The sequence below is a fragment of the Colletes gigas genome, unplaced genomic scaffold (assembly GCF_013123115.1).
Source record: "Colletes gigas isolate AHSC1104 unplaced genomic scaffold, ASM1312311v1 Colletes_gigas_Sc00004, whole genome shotgun sequence".
Classification (NCBI taxonomy): domain Eukaryota; kingdom Metazoa; phylum Arthropoda; class Insecta; order Hymenoptera; family Colletidae; genus Colletes; species Colletes gigas.
The window spans coordinates 7,702,778-7,721,873 of NW_025106633.1; the positions used below are offsets into that span (position 1 = coordinate 7,702,778).

Consider the following 19,096-nt stretch of genomic DNA (forward strand, 5'->3'; position numbering starts at 1 on the left):
GATTGCCATTCAACGTACGTTCCTACGGTAGATTACGAAACGGGGGAAAGATGGTCGCCTTCCCCGCCCCACTCCCCCCTCCTCCACCTCCCACGAAGTCGCGCGAAAACAAGACAAAACGTTCGACGTCGTAGACGCGATCGTAAGAGAGGGCTCAGGCCTCTTTATTGTTTGTACTAGTTATTGTCGTCGTTACGATAAGGCCGCGCGTGACACCAGTGATAAAAGAGACAAAAAAAAAAAAAAGAAAGAAATATATTATAGAGTCGAATACAGGTGAGCGTATTTTCCTCGCGAATTCTACCTCGAGAGACCTCCGGTTCCGTGCTCGTGTCGAGCGCTTCCGATTCCTCGTTCCCCCTTTCTACCATCGCCATGCTGCGACGACTGTGGAGACTGAAGCCGGTGAGTACGCGATCAGCGATAGTCGCCGACCACCGTGAAAGTTTTTCACCTATAGGAACCATAGACGCAACCATTTATCGTGCGACGGTAGATGGCGACAGTTATAGCCAAACGAAATAAATGAGATCACTTTGATTCGGTTCTTGTCATCCTTCTATTAGTCTTGCTTCGAACAATTATCAAACGACGATCGCCTAGCTAGGTTATAGGCCTGGCTTAACTTTTTATTAAACTTATTGAATTATACTTGGGAGTCAGCCATGTTCAACTCGTGGAAGAATTTAGTCTCTTCTGTGAAACACGTGTGCAAATTCTGTAATTTTTTTTTCATGTTATCTTAAGCCTGTTGCACTGGAACGAGCCTGTTCGGTGACAGTGTTAGTTTAGAGTCAAATTACACACCCTGGATAGTTTGTTGATCGAGGCGATAGTCTTATCTTCTGGTTTCGGTAATCTTTGACACTCGTTAACTGGGCAATTGACCTATAGAAGATCACCTGAGCATCTAATCTCATCCCTAATCCCTCATCTCGAGTCAAGACTTTGTTAATCCTAGAGATACCAGGAGATCCAAAGAGGTGTAATTTTTAATATCATAAATACGAGTGCAACGTTTACATTAATTTTAGTAGATTCTTCTTTTAGTAGATCTATTTTGAAAATTTGTAACTATAGAAAAGAATGATACTTTTTAAAGTAGGATAAGAAAAATAACTTATCTAACACATTTTCTCCTGGTTTTTCTAGGGTTAAGTATTGACCCCTGTACACTTAACAATTATAGTTAAATCGCATTGTAGCATACGTTGTTGCACGAGAAATCGTTACGTCCGTGGCTTCTATTAGACGTTAGAGAATGTTGGCGATACATGTCGATGTCGACACGGGCGTATCGCGCGTCGTAGCGTATTAACGAAATTAAAAGAACTAAAACGAAGGGAGTAATCGAGAATGTTCCAAAGTCGCGGATTCCTACGAGATGATTCTCTCGGTCGAGCATCGGATTACACTCGATACATTGCGTAAGGGAAATCAACAGCTCCGAGAAAGAGACCCGATCTGTTTCAGCTCGACGTTAGAAAAATCGTGCACGCGTATTGTGTTGCATTCGTTGGAACGTAACGTATTCGCGGCCAAGAGCGTAGTCAGAACTTTTTTTGTCTAGGAATAGGCAAAAATTCTAGAATAAAATAAAAAATAAAAAATAAAAAATAACGAACGCTTGTGATTGTAATTTTTCTTGTCGACGCTATGATCGAAAAAAAAAAAATTTGAAATTTATTTATTTATAAATAGCTTGAAGGGCCCCGTTTGCCCCATCCTGGCTACGCCCTTGGCAATAGTTGGCGATATTGTTATGAAGAGGATCGTCGAGACCAGATCATTTCGACGGAGCATCGCGACATTTTTTACACTTACGAACTGGTTAATGTTGTTAAGATGTGTACACGTTCAAGGTGCAAAATAAAAATCATCGTACACCCTGTTTACGCTTTACCAGCCGTGTATCGCACGGGGTTCGCGAGCGAACGATATTTTTTATTTTATTATTTCTTTTTCTTTTTTATTTAACATTTCCAAAGATCCATCCTCGATTTCGAATCGATTGAAAATCGTAGGAGAAAAAGAATTGGGGGAAGCGTTTCGTCTTGTAGTTGCTAAGGCAAAATTAATTGGGCGTTCAAGGTCACGTCCTTGATATCTCGAAATCTGCTTAACCGATTGGCACGAGATTCAGTATCATTGTAGCCCGTACTAAAATCAATGTTTTATTTATGATAATTAAATTTCGAAATGTTTCCATTTTTTTAATTATTGACTTTCTTTTGTATTTTAAATATACAGAATGGCTGGGCCCACGAGAACCATAAGACGGTGTTTTTTTTTTTAAATTTAATTATTAATATCTCTCTTTGAAAAAAGTTTTACATATTTCATAAACATCAATAAACGTGTATGAGATATTTCGACAAAAAATGTTATATAATCCCTTGACAAAAAATGGAAAAATGATGGAAAAGGACCTACAAAATACGTTTCACAGTAGAATGAATCATAAACAAACTAGATGACAAAAAAGTACGAAAATATTCAATTACTATTAAAATAGATTTTCGAAGTAGATTAGAAGAGAAAACGATTCCAAAAATGACTGTTCGAAGCGATACAACAAGAAGGTTATTCTACAAAATGTTAACATTGTTAAATATATAAATTTTTATTACTATTTTTCCCATAGTGCTGTAAGTTCATGGTCTAAAACATTGTTCCCCAAATAAAAAGCATAACTCTTATATCATTTCTCTTGCTATTTGTATTTATATCACATTCTGCGTGTGCCAATTTATCTATACGGTACGACGGTTGAGTCAGTTTCGTTACTTTTCGATCTGCATCGTCTAAATAAATACAATTTGGAGAATCACTTTATCGATTGGTATCCAACGGGGCAGAAAAATATTCCTCCAAATAGAAAATAGAAAATTCTCGCCGAATTTGTATATTCCACTAGGCGGAAAAAGAATCCGACTACCGCAACGTCTAAGGTTAAATGTCAAATGCAAGGTCTCTTAAGCGAGTCTTATCGATAAGGTCAATTAGCATTAACGAACCGCATCCGAAACGTGCAATTCCTCTTACCCTCCCCACTCCACTCATTTTACGTTCGAAGTTCGAACGTGTTGGTTCGTCGCATTGGTAGTCAACAGTGTCGCCCCACCGTGGCCGTCAGCCGTAAACGCGACACGTCAAAGCCGCAAAGCTTCGCTGTCGCGGACAGTGAGCGATCGCACGGGTTGGTTCGCGAGCGAACGATGAAAAATAATGCAGAGCTGTGGAAGTACCGGGCGAGGCTCGTGCATAGCGGTAAATAAACGCGTACGAATAACAGAAGGTGCATGAAAATGATTAGTGGCATTCAAATCGCGCTGAAGAATGCCATTGACGTGGTGAGTGATAACCCCCTCATCGACAATGGTTCGCAACGTCGCGTCGTCGGCTCTGTTCTCGCACGCGCAACTATATGCTTATCTTCTCGCGGCGTTACACGTACTACGGCGTAACGTGCGTTTTCGATTATCATTCCCATTCTTTTTTCCCCGATCGTAGTAAACAACGCAAGGCCCATTCAAACCAGTACTCGTCCGTCACCGTCTACATTTCCGCGATTTCTCCACATTTCACGCCGCGCTTCACACCGTCTCACGTGTCTCTGTATTTATTTACGTTTTGCCTATCGATTCGCACGCCGTGCCTTTGACCATCAATAAACCAGTTCCGCACCCACATATCTTCCCCCACCTATTTCCGTTCGTTCTTCCCGGTCCGTTTGAATGTTTCTTTTTCACAACAGAGCAAAAAAAAAAAAAGATGTTACGAACGCGTAACAATAGCGTTCTGTCTCCGTCTGTTCCGTTCGCTCTTCACGAGTAAACGAGATAATCCCGATAAGGGTATCTTGTATTTAGTTTTATCGTGTGAAGGCGATGTAATTAATTTAATTATTTATTGACACTACGCCACGACCATGAGATTACATTCCGACACAGAGTAAATAGTAACCTGAAGAGGGAACGATAATAAAATTATTAATATAAAGAATTGGGCTCTCATTGGCGATTAAACGCGGAAGGTTTAAAGAAAATTAAGATCGAAAGAATCTCCATACATTTGTGAATACGGAATTAAAAATATATTTTTAATAGTGAAAACATGGTCAGGTCTTAAAGCAGGATTTTGAAGAAAAAAGTGAAAACTGACAAAAACATGAAATGAACACGGAATAATTAAAGAAGATTATGAAAGTGAAAGTTAGAATATAACGCAATCGAAACGTGCCCAAATTGCCCTATAATATCGACGTGTGTCTCGACAGTGTCCATTCTCATATCGACGCGGACTGATCTGTCGAACAATGTGCGCCGTTAAATTTAGCCTCTTATGTAATTGTTTAAAGCTTAACATTGCACCTGCCCTGGTTTGACGCGATTCATTAATATGTGCACGCTGAATAATTTACTGCCGTGTTTTGCGCCTTATTTCGTTCTTTTCAATAACGCGCGGGATGACGTAATTCAATCTCCTGTTTCGCTTATCGTTCCGACTCGTTTTCCTGTTTACTAACGTTTCCTCGTTGATTGCAGATAGCGCCGCCCGCCACGCCGTTGCAAGACTTCACGTACCACTGGAAGCAGTTGATGAACTTTTACGTGAACCACCTGACGAATTACAAAGCGCCGATACAGACGACTGGTATACCCCGTCACCTGGACAAGTTGTTAGAGATCTTGTTGGAGGAGGAGAAGGATGAGAATGAGCCAGGTCCGTGTCTGGAGTACTTGTTGCAGCACAAGCTGCTGGACCTGCTGGCCACGTTGGCCGGCGCTGAGACTCCCCCAGGGATGAGGATGGTTTGCATGTCATTCTTGAGGAAGTTGCTAGGAAGATCAAAGTACCCTTTGTTGCACCACACGTCGATCTACGGACCGGTGCAGCGGCTGATCTCTTTATGCAATGGGAATGTACCGTCCCCCATGGAACCTGAGGAGGTGCAGTTCCTTCTTACGCTGTGCTTCTTGGTGTGCAAGTATCCCCACGTGACCAACATGATAAACGATGCACCGACGGCCCAGAGGCACCACGTAGCTCCAAGAAGGAACTCTTCTCAGGAACGGACGGAAATCGAGAAGGTCACCTACGTGCCAGCCAAAAGGAACAATCCTTTGTTCGAACCTCTGGACAGCCAGACGGTCACGCTGATCAATCCCAATCTGTTCAGTTCGAAGAACGACCGGCGACGGTCCTTAGGGTCGAACAGATCGTCCAGCAAGGCCGACAACACGGTCACCACCAGCCGGTCGAACGAATCGGTATCTTCCAGGGATGCTGAGAACGCGTCGCAGGACTCGAGTCCCGCCACGCAGAAACCCGTCTGTGATTCCGATTCTGGCGCCGCGGCCTCGGTCGGCGAGTCCCGGGACTACGAAGCCTCGCAGAAGTGCGAGGACGTGGCGCTGATAAACGAGATCGGCAACCACCTGCAGAACCTCAGAGTCCTGCGGCTGGACCTCGAGTTCAACGACGATTTCGAGGACGCCGGCTGCGCGGCGAACGATCAGAGCCTATTGCCCTCGAAGACGCCGCAGAAATCCAAATGCCTTCTACTAGATGCCTTGTTGAGTTACATAAACACTGCGGTAAGCAACGTGTTTTGAGATGGAGGTGACGTTTGCTATGTCTTGGGGATGAACTGTTCTTTAGGAGGATGTTCCTTTGAGGCGATAGGTCTATAGCTCAACAAATTGAAAAAGATTCTTGGTGGAGGAAACTATTGTGGCGCTGCTTGACTGCATAGAAAAGGAGGGGAGAGGGTTTTGTCCTGGGCCTGCTAGTGGAGTGATCAGTAAGGCTTTCTAGCAGGTCCTGCCTTAGACTAGGTGTTCGGCCACCCCTGGGAAAAATTTTAATGGGAGATTCTAGAGGCCGAAATAAGACAAAAATCAAGAATACCTTGTTGATGGAGGCTTCGATAAAAAGTTATTAACAATTAAATTCAAAAATTTCAAATCATTCTGGAAAAATTATTTTCGGCTGCGGGGGTTAATTACAATCAGTTTTGGTCATTACACATACCCCCGAATTCCTATCCACTTTCGAGAAAAAAATTCGAGAAGGTGTGAAATTTTTCGATGGAAAAAAAAATTTCAAATCTTTTTGGAAAAATTATTTTCTGTTGCGGAGGTCAATTACAATTATTTTTGGTGAATAGAGCTACCCCCGAAATCTTGCGCATTTTTGGGGAAAAAATTCAGTAGGTGTGGAACTTTATACTTTAATAACTTTTTAACGAAGCCTCCATCAACAAATTGGTATTCTTGATTTTCGTCTTATTTTGGCCTCCAGAATCACCCATTAAAATTTTTCCCAGAGGTGGCCGAACACCCTGTATATAGCAACGGAGGGGTCGGTCGAGCGCTTGTGAGAACGACCCCTCTGGCGACGAGAATGGGAGGTGACGCCACACTATCGTCTAATAGCCTAGCTAATGGATTGCCATCCGATACCGTTTGGAAGGAACAAAAACATGGAGCCCAGAGATCTTATTTGTCTTGTTGAGCTATACATGCTTCACGGAACAGACTTGTTTCAAAAGACCTCTATTGTGATGACACTGCTGTTCTCTTTCTGCCATAATTGCTAACAGAACTTGTATCTGTATCTTGCGTCTGCTTGGTAGATATGCCAAAACAGTGAAGGATTAAATTTGCAAAAAAGTGGGGGATGAAAACGATCCTCAATGATCCAATACATTCTGAAGTAAGGTTTTTTTTAGGACAATACTGTGAGGATAAGGGCGTGCGAGGGTATAATGGTACTGGCGTCCCTGGAGGATTCGTCGTTCGCCCAGACAATAGCAAACAGCGACCTGACGTTTTTGATATCGAGTAGACTAGAGAATCTGTTCAACGCCATTCCAGCGCACGTCGATCCGACGGAGATCGACAGCGTGGACGTGACGTGGGGCCTGGACTCGCCGGCGTGGACGAAGGAGAAGAAGTTCTCGGGTTGCAGGCAGGTGGCCGCGTTTTTTATGTGGTTCGATTATTGCAATCAGCTGATAAAGGAGGCGCATCCAGACGTGGCCGAAATACTGGCGAAGAACATCAGGGTGAACTTTTTCGAGAGCATCGTGACGCCAGCCTTGGCCGAGCATCACGTTGTTCTCATCACCGCGTTGGTCACAAAATGTTTGAAGGAACTGACCTCCGCCTCGCTGTGCACGGGTAGGTACCGCGCGCGGCCGAGAAGTTGGCGCTCGAAACGTCTCGTAATTGTCTAGTCTGTGCAAGGTTAACCATTGTTCCAGAAATTAGTTATTGGCTCGTGGGGCAAGACAGGGGCCCCGAAATACCAAACGTGTGGACGTCGCCCGTATTGTACAGGCTGATAGACAACTGTTTCACAGACAGCGACGATTTGACATTGGAAACGTTGAAACTGTTCGAGGAAATGATAGAGAAAAGGAACGAGCATATATTGCACTGTCTGGTGCTGGTTTATTTGTCGATGCGGGGCTATTACGATAACACCGCCGCCGACAGTGCGATTGCCTCGTGGAGCGACGAGGAGGACGAACGAGAAAGAGAAAAGAAGGGCTTGATGGAGCTCTCGTACGAGCAGAGGCACAGCAGAACGTTAGCGCCCAGTAACATTCACAGAATCGTAAACTGGTGATTATTGCAACTAAAATCGTTAGAAGATCGTTGCAAGAATACAATATCGAATTCCGTTTCAGCTTCCTGTCCCTGATTCCGCGTTATTTGCAAACAGACACCGACGTGAACAACTACGAGCGATACATGGCTGACGTGGAGAGGCAGTATTCTACTGTGCTGACAGACTGTTCGTTGATGGCTTGGCCGTTAGAGGCGGTGACCATCGACGACTCAGCGAGTTCGGACTCGCGGCCAGAAGCGGACCACTGTTCCGTACGGTTCTACGTGGGCCCGTTTATGACGATGCTGTTCGAGAAGGTGGCCAATATACCGCGGCAAAAGTACGAGATCAACCTGCAGCTAACAGTCGTGATCTCGAGGCTGGCGCTCTTACCTCATCCGTACCTGCATGAATTTTTATTGAATCCGTTGCTACCGTTGGCACCCGGCACAAAAAACTTGTTCACTTGCTTGCAAAAAGTTGTCAAGCAGCTCGTGAACGAAGTACCAAAGACGCCCGATCACAAGCAAATGCTGAAGGAGACGCGAGAACGTTTGCTGCAGGACTGTACCCACGAAGGGTACGAAATTTTAACGTTAATTTACCCTGCCCACTATAGGTACACTTGGTCGAAGCGTTGTTAACGTTTGGATTATTACAACTCCACGAGAACAGGTCCAATAATCTTCCTGGGGTTATTTTCAAGATTGAATCCTCTATTTTTGATGGAAGGTTTAACCTTCGAAATAAAATAAAAAGCTCGTGTTGGTAATTCTACGCTCGAGCAATTTATACGTGAAATTATTTTTCTATCATTTTTTTTCAGGGGGAAGGAGAATACCCTGTTCGAAAGCGTGATCGTCACGGAAGAATTTTGCAAAGAACTCGCTGCGATAGCGTACGTCAAATACCACCATTCTATGTGATAACCGATATCAAAGAACAATGTAAATTATAGGTATTATTAACGTATTATGGCCGAATAATTTACTTAATGATCGATCGTCGTTCTAGATACGCTTAAATAGAAAATTGTTTTTGTGATGACTTTGTAAGATACATAAAACGTATTTATAAGTATAGCGGATAATATATTAATGTTACTATTTGCAATCACTTGTTTGCACAATTTACCCCTGTGTCTCTAATAAATAAAACATTGGAAATAATTACGTTTTAATTTAGGCACGGATATTCCGTGCGCCCTGCTTCAACCAACTTTATTGCAATGTTAAATCATTGGAAAAGAACAAATTAGTAAAATTTTCTAATTCGATATGCTGATTATTAACAGTTTTAAAATGCTATGGGTAGTATACTATAGTATATTATACCTTTGAAAAAAATGAAAGGAACAGAGGGTATTATAGTTTCATAAATGGAAGCAGATGGAACTAGTCAGACTGAAGTATTTTACACATAGAGCTCCAAATGGATAATTCATCATCCATTTGTATACAAACATTAATAGACAATATTATATTGTATTTAAGTGGTAATGCTTGCAAAAACATTTCGATTATTAAAGTAAGCAATGACAATTTATCAACAAATGGTGAATTATATTTTTTACCTAGCCTTAAAGTATGGAAAAGCACGTTGCAGGATAAAAACACATGCAGTGAGAAGTGCACAACAATTTTTGAACATTTCTTACACATGCATAGTAGCAATATAGACGTTAAGATAGATACAGATGTTGCAAAACAGGTAAACTGCAATAGAATGTGAATATTATAAAAATCAAACATAACCTAATTTCAGAATTGACAAATGTTAATTTTTACAGGTGTTACAGTCACTGATATCGTCTAGCCACAACTGGCAAATAAAAATAGAAAGATACTTCCTAGAAAAAGAACGTGTTTGTTTATTCTTGCATCGTGCTCCGCTCGTAGCAAATTCGATCAAGACGGTTATTGATCTTGGACACAGTTTTGGCAGAATCTCGTCGATCGACAAAGTTTTTAAGTTTAAAGTACAACGGGACAAAGAGTCAGAGCTCACAACTACTAGATTATGCTTAATACAAAGTGTCACTGAAAATCTTTTGAATCTACACGGTTGTAGAGTCGGGGAAGAAGATTCCAGTTATAAATTAGTATTCACCACTAAATCCAAAGGAAACGCGGATGAAACTTATAAAAAATACGTGTGCGGTGTTGTGAAAAATTTAGAATCAAATGCTAAGGAAACAAAGTTAAAATGGGAGGATTATATTCAGAATAAGAGTAACGAACTGAAAGCAATGAACGATCAAAAGAATTTTGAAACGCACGATTGCAATGTACAGATAGATAATCATTTCTTTGAGAATGTTGCGAAAGCAACAGCTACGTTTGAATTACTGTCTATAAAACCGAGTCGTTCGGTTGTTATTGGACATAATTCTGCACCTGATAAGGGCACCACGAATATGAAAGGTTCTTATAAATTCTTAATTTAGCACAAGTTCATTAAACTTTCTACACAAACGATTTCTATCATTGTCAGTTTTTAGGTGCATCTTTTATATTGTATAATTCTGTAAGAATAAATGCCATCATTGAAAAATATAATGGTAAAAGATTAACAGGAGAATATCCCGATTTACCAAATATCCACGATGTAGACTTTACTTTGTTGCATCAAGAGGTATTTTGTTTAATAACTATTCGATCGTTATTATCAAAAAGTCCTGATGATTTACAAAACCTATTATTCATAGGAAGAATGGGAACTTATCTATAACTTTATCATCGGGTACCAAGAAATGATAAAGGACTGTTTGAAGTATGAACCCGTTTTTCAAACAAACCCACAGGCTATATGCATGTTTTTGTCAAGACTGTGTCAAAAATTTAGTATCTATTATCGTAAAATCAGAATTTTAACTGTAAGTTCGGTTGTTAATTATTATTTATGGTGCTATAAACATTGTTGTGTAATAAATTATTCTCCTGTTGTAGGATGCATATGATCATTTGATCCCGACAATGATTGCAAGATTGTACATGCTGCATGCATTGCAAATTGTACTTCAAAATGCACTTGCATTACTTAATATAGTTCCTGTATCTCGAATGTAATAAAAAGCAATTAAAACAATTTTAATATAAAAATCAAAATGATATTACCGAGAAATTAATATAAAAAAAAAAAATTATAGAAAGTGCTAATATGTATATTTTGTTTACAAATCGAATAAAATAGTTACATAAAAAAATGAAAGGAACGGTATTTTGGCGATCGATTTTAATATTATTTTCTCTAATATTTAATATCGCTTAGCTTGAATTTTAAATAAATGAACAGCCAATATTTAATAATAATTTTGTTTAATATATAATTTATGCTTGATGGTTTGATCTAAATTTATCAACGTTTCAGGGCATTTCTAAAGGTTATTTTTATTTAAAACACGTAATATTTCTAATAATACATCGACTTACTCAGTCGATAATTTATTTAGACGAACATTTATAAGCTATTAAATGAATGTAACACAATAAAAATCAATATCTGTAAATACTTTGAATAGTTCGTTATTTAAATACAGTAGAAATTCTGATATTAGCAGAACATTATTATGAACCTGCAACTATTTAAGTTTCGGTAAAATTTTCTCGTAAATGTTGATTCGGTTCCTAACGCGAATATTTTATGTTTTCCATGAACGTATCGGTAGAAAATATATCGTAAAATGGTAGGTACGTAAAGGTACGAATTTTAATAATCGCGCTCGCGAATAATTCGAAAACCAATATAAGACATTTGAATATATGTATATTTATAAATACTCGACCACGTGTTTTCTAAATTGTCATCTCTTTTCATTAAAAAAGTCACAATAACTAGGTAGAATTTATAAATTTTATGAAACTCACAAATCCGTTGACAACTTCGTACACGAGCAACGTTCCTCGTAGAAATTCTTCTAACCTTTGACGGGAATCCTAGAAATCTGTAGGTCTCGACGTTCTAAGCTTCCTCCGCATATATTTTTTACTATCGCAACCTACAAAGTTATCGATTTTCGACAATAGATCCGTCTTATTCAAACACGTTATTACATAGACGCTACGTAGATCGCGGAGGATTCAGAAGTACCAATTTATAAAAGCTATGCGTGACGATAAGTGGATACAGAAGATGGCGCGATTGTATGAATTTTCAAACACACATTTCTTAAAATGCTCGAGATAAGAAGGTAATGACTTGATATTCTCAAGCTTTTGTATCTCACTCAGTATCTATATCAAAGTACAATACATTTGCGAGATAAAAGGAACATATAAACTGTAAGAAGGAGCGCAAAACGATATTACAAGCGATTTAAAAATCGATCGGATTTTGACTATCTTATTCTTCGATTTGATCGGTAATGGCGAGTTTTATCGATACGTTGCTCCTAAATACGCGATTCCTTGATTTTTCTATATTGTATGGAATAAAGGGGATACGTACTCCAGGAATATCGTGCATCAAAAGCACACGCACGATAGCGTGCAAGAGTGCGAGACGAGGAACACGGCCAGCTGTTTGTTTTGTTTTCGGGCATGAGATTCACGTGACACCACCGGTGCTGGTGGCGGCTCATACGGCAGCCTCGTGTTGTTAACGGCGATTGGCCGAGGCAGTGCACTCGCGCACCGCTCGGCCAATAGGCGGGCCCGTAAGAAACGACGCCTGGTGCTTCTACGGTGCAGAGACGTTTGACATCGATAAATGCGTGAGAGTGCTCGCGAAGTGCGGAGGTATCAGGCTGTCGCTCGCTCGTCGGCTTGTCGTAGCGTCGTCGTCGGGGGCTCGTGGGCTCGTCGTCGTCGGTCAGTTCGAGCCTCCTTTTCTTTGTCCTGACTAGCCCCCCTCTCTGTACCCGCGAAAACCTGTGCAGAAGTAGTGTTAGGCAGTGCCGATCCACAGTGACCGTCTTTCTTTACGTCGTCGCTCAGCTGCGCCTACTTTCGTGTGTGAGCGAACGTATCCGGCGTGCCAAATGTCACTAGGTGGACGATAGGGTCGAAATACACTCGATCCTCTACGTCATACACACGCACGCGTTAACCAGTGCCATGTATACAAGACGATAGGTACCACGTCCACGTTAGAACGTTGTCAGAAATGCACGTTAACGTATTGTCGGATACGCGGCATTACACGTCCGTCTAATTCTTGAGGTTGCTTTCACGTATTGCGTATCGGTCCGTTCTCGCGCTGTACTCGCGCAACGTTCCACGCACAGTCGACGCGTGTACACCACCGTGTTGCTGCTATTTCTCGCACGGGGACCACATTCGTTACCGATCCTCTACACGCATTTTCATTTACGGTCGCGCGCGTGTGCGTGGGCGTGTTTGTGCGGTGTGACGTGCATGTGTACTTAAAATTGCTGGCAGTCCGGCCGCGAACGGAATCAAGGGAGCACCTCTCTTGTGTTCTCATCCTGAACGGAGAACCAGTACAAAGCAGTACCCGCGATCGGCCGTGTACGATGCGAGTTTCTAGAAGATTTGCCGTGCGTTGTTTCGCGCGTGACAGCGTACGTTTTCTCTGACGAGTAAATTACAGTTTTATCGACATAGGACTTTACCGAGTGGTTCGTCTCGCCGACTACCGCGAACATTGCATATTGCAGTGCGTGAGTTTGATGGGAATCATTGACCCCGCGTGAAGTTGACCGAGTTGCACGCCGTAGATCGAGGGAAACGGGCAATTGATTCGTGCAAATTGTTTTCTTCGTATCGAAATACAATTTAATTCACTCGCTGCTCCATTTTTACAAAAGTCGAGCAACGTCACCGTCTACGAGCAGCTCTCCTTGTTTTCGCATTAAAAGCGTTCGAACTTGATAGCTAGTAGCCGCGATAGTTCGCGTGGACGTTTGGAGTATCGCAACATCTAGAACCATTCTCTCGTGTTCGCGGTGCACGGCTCCGTAAGATCTACGCGTTCAAGGTCGCTGCACAAAACAAGTAGCCGGCACGTAAAGTGGTCGCGTACACACACGCGTGCCGCGCACCGTCGCCGATACCTCGCGTTTCTCACCAAAAATAATAGTTTTAAAACCGGCCACCGTTCGAGGTCAGGTTCCCTTTTCGCGGTTCGTTCGTCCGCGATGGATTACCGGCGACACGCGTAATCTCGACCCTTTCGACCCGCCTAGTGACTTCGCCATAGTGTGCCTCCTTCCAATTGTACCGTTCGCGTTTGTTCCTTCCACATCGCGAAAAACACCACGCTCTCGGCTGTTCGCTCGCACGCGACTCCGTGTATGGAAGCGTAGAAGCAGCGGCGCGTCGTAATACTCTTGCCCTCGTATACTCACGGAGCGTTGATTATATTTTCACGGTGTTTTGGTGTGATTCGTAGTGAATGTTGTGAAACGAAGGTGAAGGAAGAAGAAGAACCGACGAAGTCAGACAGAAAGCGAGAAAGAGTGGGGGAAAAAAAAAAAATATAAAGACGAAGAGGAAGAAGCAACACGAGTACAGTGAAACGTCGTTAAGGAAAAAAGGAGGAAAGATACCACGGGTGACGAGCGAACTAGCGAGAAAGAACCTCGAATAAGGGACGTACGTGAAAGAAACAGAGACGAGAAAATTGTCGAACCCGGGTACAGGCGACGGAGGGAGAACGATATATTCGAGAAACAGGAGCGAGGATCGGGAGAGGAAAAAGAAAAAAGACGGTTCTTGATGTCTATCGCGGTTGGAGAGGCCTGGCCGTCGCTTTGCCGTACGCGAATCTAGCGCCCGTTGGAGATCGTGCTAGCCTCGTGTGTGCCGTCGTTACGTGCACGTAAGCGAACGCAGCCAGCAAGGCGCGCGGACGTACGTGAAAAGGAGGAAGGTGGCGGTGGAAGAGGAGGAAGAGAAGGAGAGGCGGTCGAATAGGCGGGTGGAGAGAAAAGTTCGAGAGGCGGCAGCAGCGCCGACCAGCAACGTCAACAACAACAACAACAACAGCAACACATCGCCGCGGTCTACGGGGCTGCTCGTGTGCGTTTCTGAACGTTCGTCGCGTTGTGTGTCGCGCGGTGCAAGTGCCGGGGGATTGCAGGGAAAGAGATAGTGAACCGAAGCCGCCAGAATTACGCCAAATCGGGGAAATATGAGCATTGCTGCCCTACTACAGGCCGCCGAGTATATTGAACGAAGGGAAAGAGGTGAGTACCGCTCTGGTGCTATAAACTTTTTTTCTCTCCTCCCCTCTCTCTACGATTCTCGAACGTTGTCAAATCGCGCTTGTGTGCGCGGCTGTGCATGTGCAATGTCATTGGCACATGGCAACTAGCGTGCATATGCCGTCACTGGATCTCGGAACGCGACCTTTGTTATTACGCCTTTCTTCGCTTCGCTGGTTCTCCGTTGGCGGGTTTCTCCCGATTTGTCAATCGTCGTGACGAATTCAGGTCCCGATCAGAATTTTCTCGATCTGTTCCTCCACGTGGCTCGTGGATAATAAGTTTCGATGCGCCCTCTGAATGCAAATATGATCCTTCCGCGCGTTCGATTTATACGGGTTTCGGAATAAAGTTGAGATTATTCCAGTATTTTTACATTTCTATCAATATTCGAATGTAGACAAATTCGACGTGGAATTTAGTACCAAATCTGAGTAAAAGTTTATTTAAAATAACGTAATAATAAATGCAGTAAAGTTTGTGCACAATTATCATCATTTCGTCCTGTAAATACTACAGAGTTGTATTCTAATTGTTAAACAGTGACGTAATATCACTTTATTGGAACGTGTTGGCTATTTCCAAACCGTGAAATAAAATATGCAGTGTTAACAAAAAGCGTTTATTAAATTTGCGTTTCGTTTCGTGTATCGAGTTCTCTTAAGAATTTATTTGAATTCTTTAAAAAGAATATAACACAATGTGTTAATTACCCGATAAAAGAAAAAATATTTTGTATTCCTTTTTACATTAGGAAAGCCACAACACTGAATAAATTTACGACACTGATATCGGGAATAAAAGAAAGTGGGGAATGCAGTAACCCGCTATAGTATTCGAGGATTAAATAATGTTATTCGAAAAATGTCCAGGTCAGTTTGAAGCGGAGTGCGTGACCTTCGTGGATGGTGTTGCTCCTCTGACGCAACGTAGCGCACGCCCGTTCTTCGGGCCATGCCGATAAATACCGGCAAATATATGCGCCTTGTTTTTTCCACCGGGCGCAGCGGCAGCACGGTCGTCGTGTGTCGCTGCGGTGCGTAGGTCGCTTCGCCGCGTACGTGTGCAGCAGTGCGTAAGAAGCGTCAACGATGATCTCATTTTATCACTCCACTTATAATACTGCTGCGTCATATTCGATGCTGCTGCGTTCCCTCGCGTGCACGTACCAAATCGCGCGTTATCTTTCTCCTCTTCTCTTTTGCATTTCGCGAACCCGATCGTTTCTGTTTGTCTTCTCCCCGCTGCTCGTATCGCGCGCGCGCTCTCTTTTCCCCTAGAAAAATTCGACCGTTACATCGTCCGTGACCATAACACGCGAGAACCGTTACATGCTTTCCATATAATTCAATTTTGCTATCTCGCGCCCTTGCACCTGCATCGAAACGCTGCTACAGATTATTTTAATTTGTTGATAATAAATATTGTTATTTTTCTGTACGTCGTTCGGTGACGCAAATAACCGAAATATACGGATCACAATGAACGGTTGGCTTTGCATTTCTCCGCGATACCGCGTTTCGCCTTCGAATGGCTGGTCGAGATTTACGGTGTCGTAATTCTTCTTTCCTGTTTCTTTTTAAGATCCGCGTGGTACGGAGTCGCGCGTCACGTAACACGTTCAACCGAACACCCCGATAGAACGGCTTCTTTGTTTCTCTCCTCTCCCTCCATTGTGTGCATCGATCTCTCGCGGTTCAAGCTCGCATCACGCGAGCGAGGGACGTTTCGTGTGCCCGTTGAACGAGCAGAAGCTCGACGGGCCGAGCCCCAGAAAGAGCTTTCCGCGTCGGTTTATTGGCCGCTCGTCGGGGAACAGGGGAATCAACGGCGAATCGTCGATCGAGCGTTAACTATTATATAGATACGCGAGATAAGGCTGTTACGTTATATTAATTGGCCTATTTGGCACGGATTTCCTCAAAAACGCTTCCAAACGATACGACCGTGTAAAAAGAACCGCTTATTAGCGGTGGAAGCTGTACGGTCTTCTCCAGCGGCGTCCCTAGAAATTTACCAGCCGGGGCTCCGACCAAAAATTAACAGAAACGAGTGGCGCCACGATGATACTTTCCGGCACGGAAAAACTTTGTTTAATATTAATATATGCAATATCAAAGCGACATAATATTAACCCCTTGAGCTGGAATGACGTACGTGGCACGTCGACTGACTTTGTTAATTTCAATCAATTCGGAATTAAGTTATTTTTATTAAAAATTCAATAATTACGTAAAGAAAAGTTTACGATATTCGTATAAAGTTTAACACGTTCACTGACAGATCAAAACCGTATGATATTCTGCAAAAGTGATATGTTGATTTTATACCGTTGTAAGCTACATAACCTAAAATATGTTTCGGCAGTTATTATCGTAACCTCGTTGAAATTCATAAATTCTATTCTAAACTTATTTCCCTGAACGTCTTAATTTTTCTAGTATCATAATGGTAAATCCTGTCACCCATATATGGGTGACGTGGCAGTCAAAGTGTTAATGCCAGTAAGAAATATTTTTCCAAATGTTCTCTAAATCGAACGATGGTGCTTGATGGGTTTATAATGCCTTTCGACTACGTGCCTTCCCTCGTTAGCTACTACACGAGTAATTCGGTCTTTGTGCGAAACAGAAAGCACGATGACGAATAACAGATTTGGAGCATAACTGTTGGAGAAGGGTTAGCGTTCGATTTAGTGACGTTGAACAAAAGACGGATCACCGAAAAACGTGAGTCACAAGTTTTAGTCCTTTCAGAGGTCGTTTGGGGGCGATCCTGTTAACACATTTGCTGCCACGTCATCCACGTATACGTGACACGAATTGTCGTTAGGAATCTAACAAAATTAATTTTAACGTTAAATACAACGAATCTCGATATCGACGAGGTTGACAAAACAAATAGCAGTCGCTGATTGCCTGAAAACAAAATTCTGATTTCATAGGAGGCTTTAGGAATATTGGTCTGGCGCTCGACGTGTTAATCGGCTTTGGCTCCCCGATCGCAGTGAACGCGTTCACCGAGCGTTAAACTAATGTCCTGACTGGCATTAGCGAATTTCATCGAGCAACGACGGAGTTAAGCGATGAATGCGTCCCGGCGAATCAAATTGTCCGTGCGCGAGAAACTTCGAAGAGTGCCGTTGCTCGTCGAGGAATACACTTTCCTGCAATCTCCCGCCGAATAGTCGACGATTCGGAGGGGAATGCGTTTTCAATTCGCCCCGTGCGTCTCCACGGAAAGAGAAAAATAGAAAAGGGGAGCAGCGCGTGAATGTTTGTTTCTCTCTCGTGTCCTCCGATGACTTCCTTTGACCTCTACGAGGTTCGTTCCTCGCCGATTCGGTGCTTCCAACGGTCGAACGGCGAAAAAACATTACGCGTATCCCGTGGCGTAATAGGACACGCCTCGCCTCTGTGTGACGGAAAAAAAATCCACGTGACCGCTAACGAGCACGATATACACACGCGCGCGCACTACCAGCGTGTAGAGGACGTTCGGGAGCGTTACACGGTTTCGCGTTGTGCACTTTTGCCTTCGCGCTGTATTCGATCGGTGAACTCCAAAGGGACGGAATGTTTTGTTAATTCATCGCTCTCTACGGTCGACTGTCTTTTGCCCGTTCAGTCGTCGCTCGGGTGAAATACCTTGGATGACTCAACTTCTTTCGTCGAGTTGTCCTTCGTAACTTTTTCTTTCTCGTCCCGTCGCGATACTGCCAAACGAATTCGCATTTGATATTACGTTCAACCCCTCGAGGTAACACACGTATTATTTTAACGAACAATAAACTTTAATAAAATCATTTTGCCAATAAATATTTTGGGCAAAGAAATTCTCTCTGCTTCGAAGCCACCGTGTTTCAGAAACTCATAAAGACTTCATTAAACATCGCGAACATATCACCCAAACGTTAAAAAAACTTTAATGCCTCCGCAACGGCTTTCAGCGAATAGTTTAGCGTCAACGAGTAAACGGATAAAAAAAAAAAATAGGGAGGCCACGTACAGAAAAATAAAATCTCGGCCATTATTTGCGATCCTTTGTTCCAGGATTCCCACGCACAGACGGGTTTCCGTGTTTTGTTCGAATTTTTGGAAATAGCCGTTGCAACCCTTTCTATCTCCCGTTCGGTTTTAAAAACGAGTTCCATAAGGTCTGCTTTCCCCGTCTCTTTCCCTCTGCGTAACTTCGTCGCGCTATTCACCACGCGAATTTCTCTTTTGCATGACGCGCGAGTGCGGCCTTATGGTCATGGCATGCGAGCGAGACGCTTTTCTTCTTTCACGGGGGACAGATGGTCGATGTCGC

At 42.9% G+C, this 19,096-nt stretch overlaps 3 protein-coding genes across 7 annotated transcripts in view; all 3 read left to right on the forward strand.

The window, feature by feature from the left end:
- Positions 1 to 36: 36 nt before the first annotated feature.
- On the forward strand, positions 37 to 8,726 carry LOC122405462 (FHF complex subunit HOOK interacting protein 2A-like). Of its 2 annotated transcripts, none has more exons than XM_043410222.1 (6): positions 37 to 405; positions 4,548 to 5,600; positions 6,737 to 7,187; positions 7,271 to 7,634; positions 7,700 to 8,200; positions 8,447 to 8,726. In XM_043410222.1, exons 1-6 carry the CDS (start codon positions 376 to 378, stop codon positions 8,544 to 8,546), a joined length of 2,499 nt encoding a protein of 832 aa, XP_043266157.1. In that variant the 5' UTR covers positions 37 to 375; the 3' UTR covers positions 8,547 to 8,726. The 2 variants fall into 2 exon arrangements, with proteins under 2 accessions (XP_043266157.1, XP_043266156.1); XM_043410221.1 differs by lacking the exon at positions 37 to 405 and adding an exon at positions 3,149 to 3,353.
- A 281-nt stretch (positions 8,727 to 9,007) lies between these two features.
- On the forward strand, positions 9,008 to 10,732 carry LOC122405336 (DALR anticodon-binding domain-containing protein 3). Of its 2 annotated transcripts, XM_043410006.1 has the most exons (6): positions 9,008 to 9,115; positions 9,198 to 9,330; positions 9,410 to 10,043; positions 10,121 to 10,254; positions 10,328 to 10,495; positions 10,569 to 10,732. In XM_043410006.1, the coding sequence occupies exons 2-6, from the start codon at positions 9,280 to 9,282 to the stop codon at positions 10,686 to 10,688; spliced, it is 1,107 nt and encodes a 368-aa protein (XP_043265941.1). In that variant the 5' UTR covers positions 9,008 to 9,115; positions 9,198 to 9,279; the 3' UTR covers positions 10,689 to 10,732. The 2 variants fall into 2 exon arrangements, with proteins under 2 accessions (XP_043265941.1, XP_043265940.1); XM_043410005.1 differs by having other exon boundaries at positions 9,015 to 9,330.
- Positions 10,733 to 12,333: 1,601 nt separating this feature from the next.
- Positions 12,334 to 19,096, forward strand: part of LOC122405272 (max dimerization protein 1-like) — a 185,590-nt gene continuing 178,827 nt past the window's right edge. Inside the window, exons 1-2 of one of the 3 annotated variants that reach the window (XM_043409875.1) lie at positions 12,334 to 12,428; positions 13,972 to 14,767. In XM_043409875.1, the coding sequence (XP_043265810.1) occupies positions 14,713 to 14,767 (55 nt within the window). In that variant the 5' untranslated portion in view covers positions 12,334 to 12,428; positions 13,972 to 14,712. The other 2 variants (XM_043409876.1, XM_043409877.1) reach the window with 2 other exon arrangements.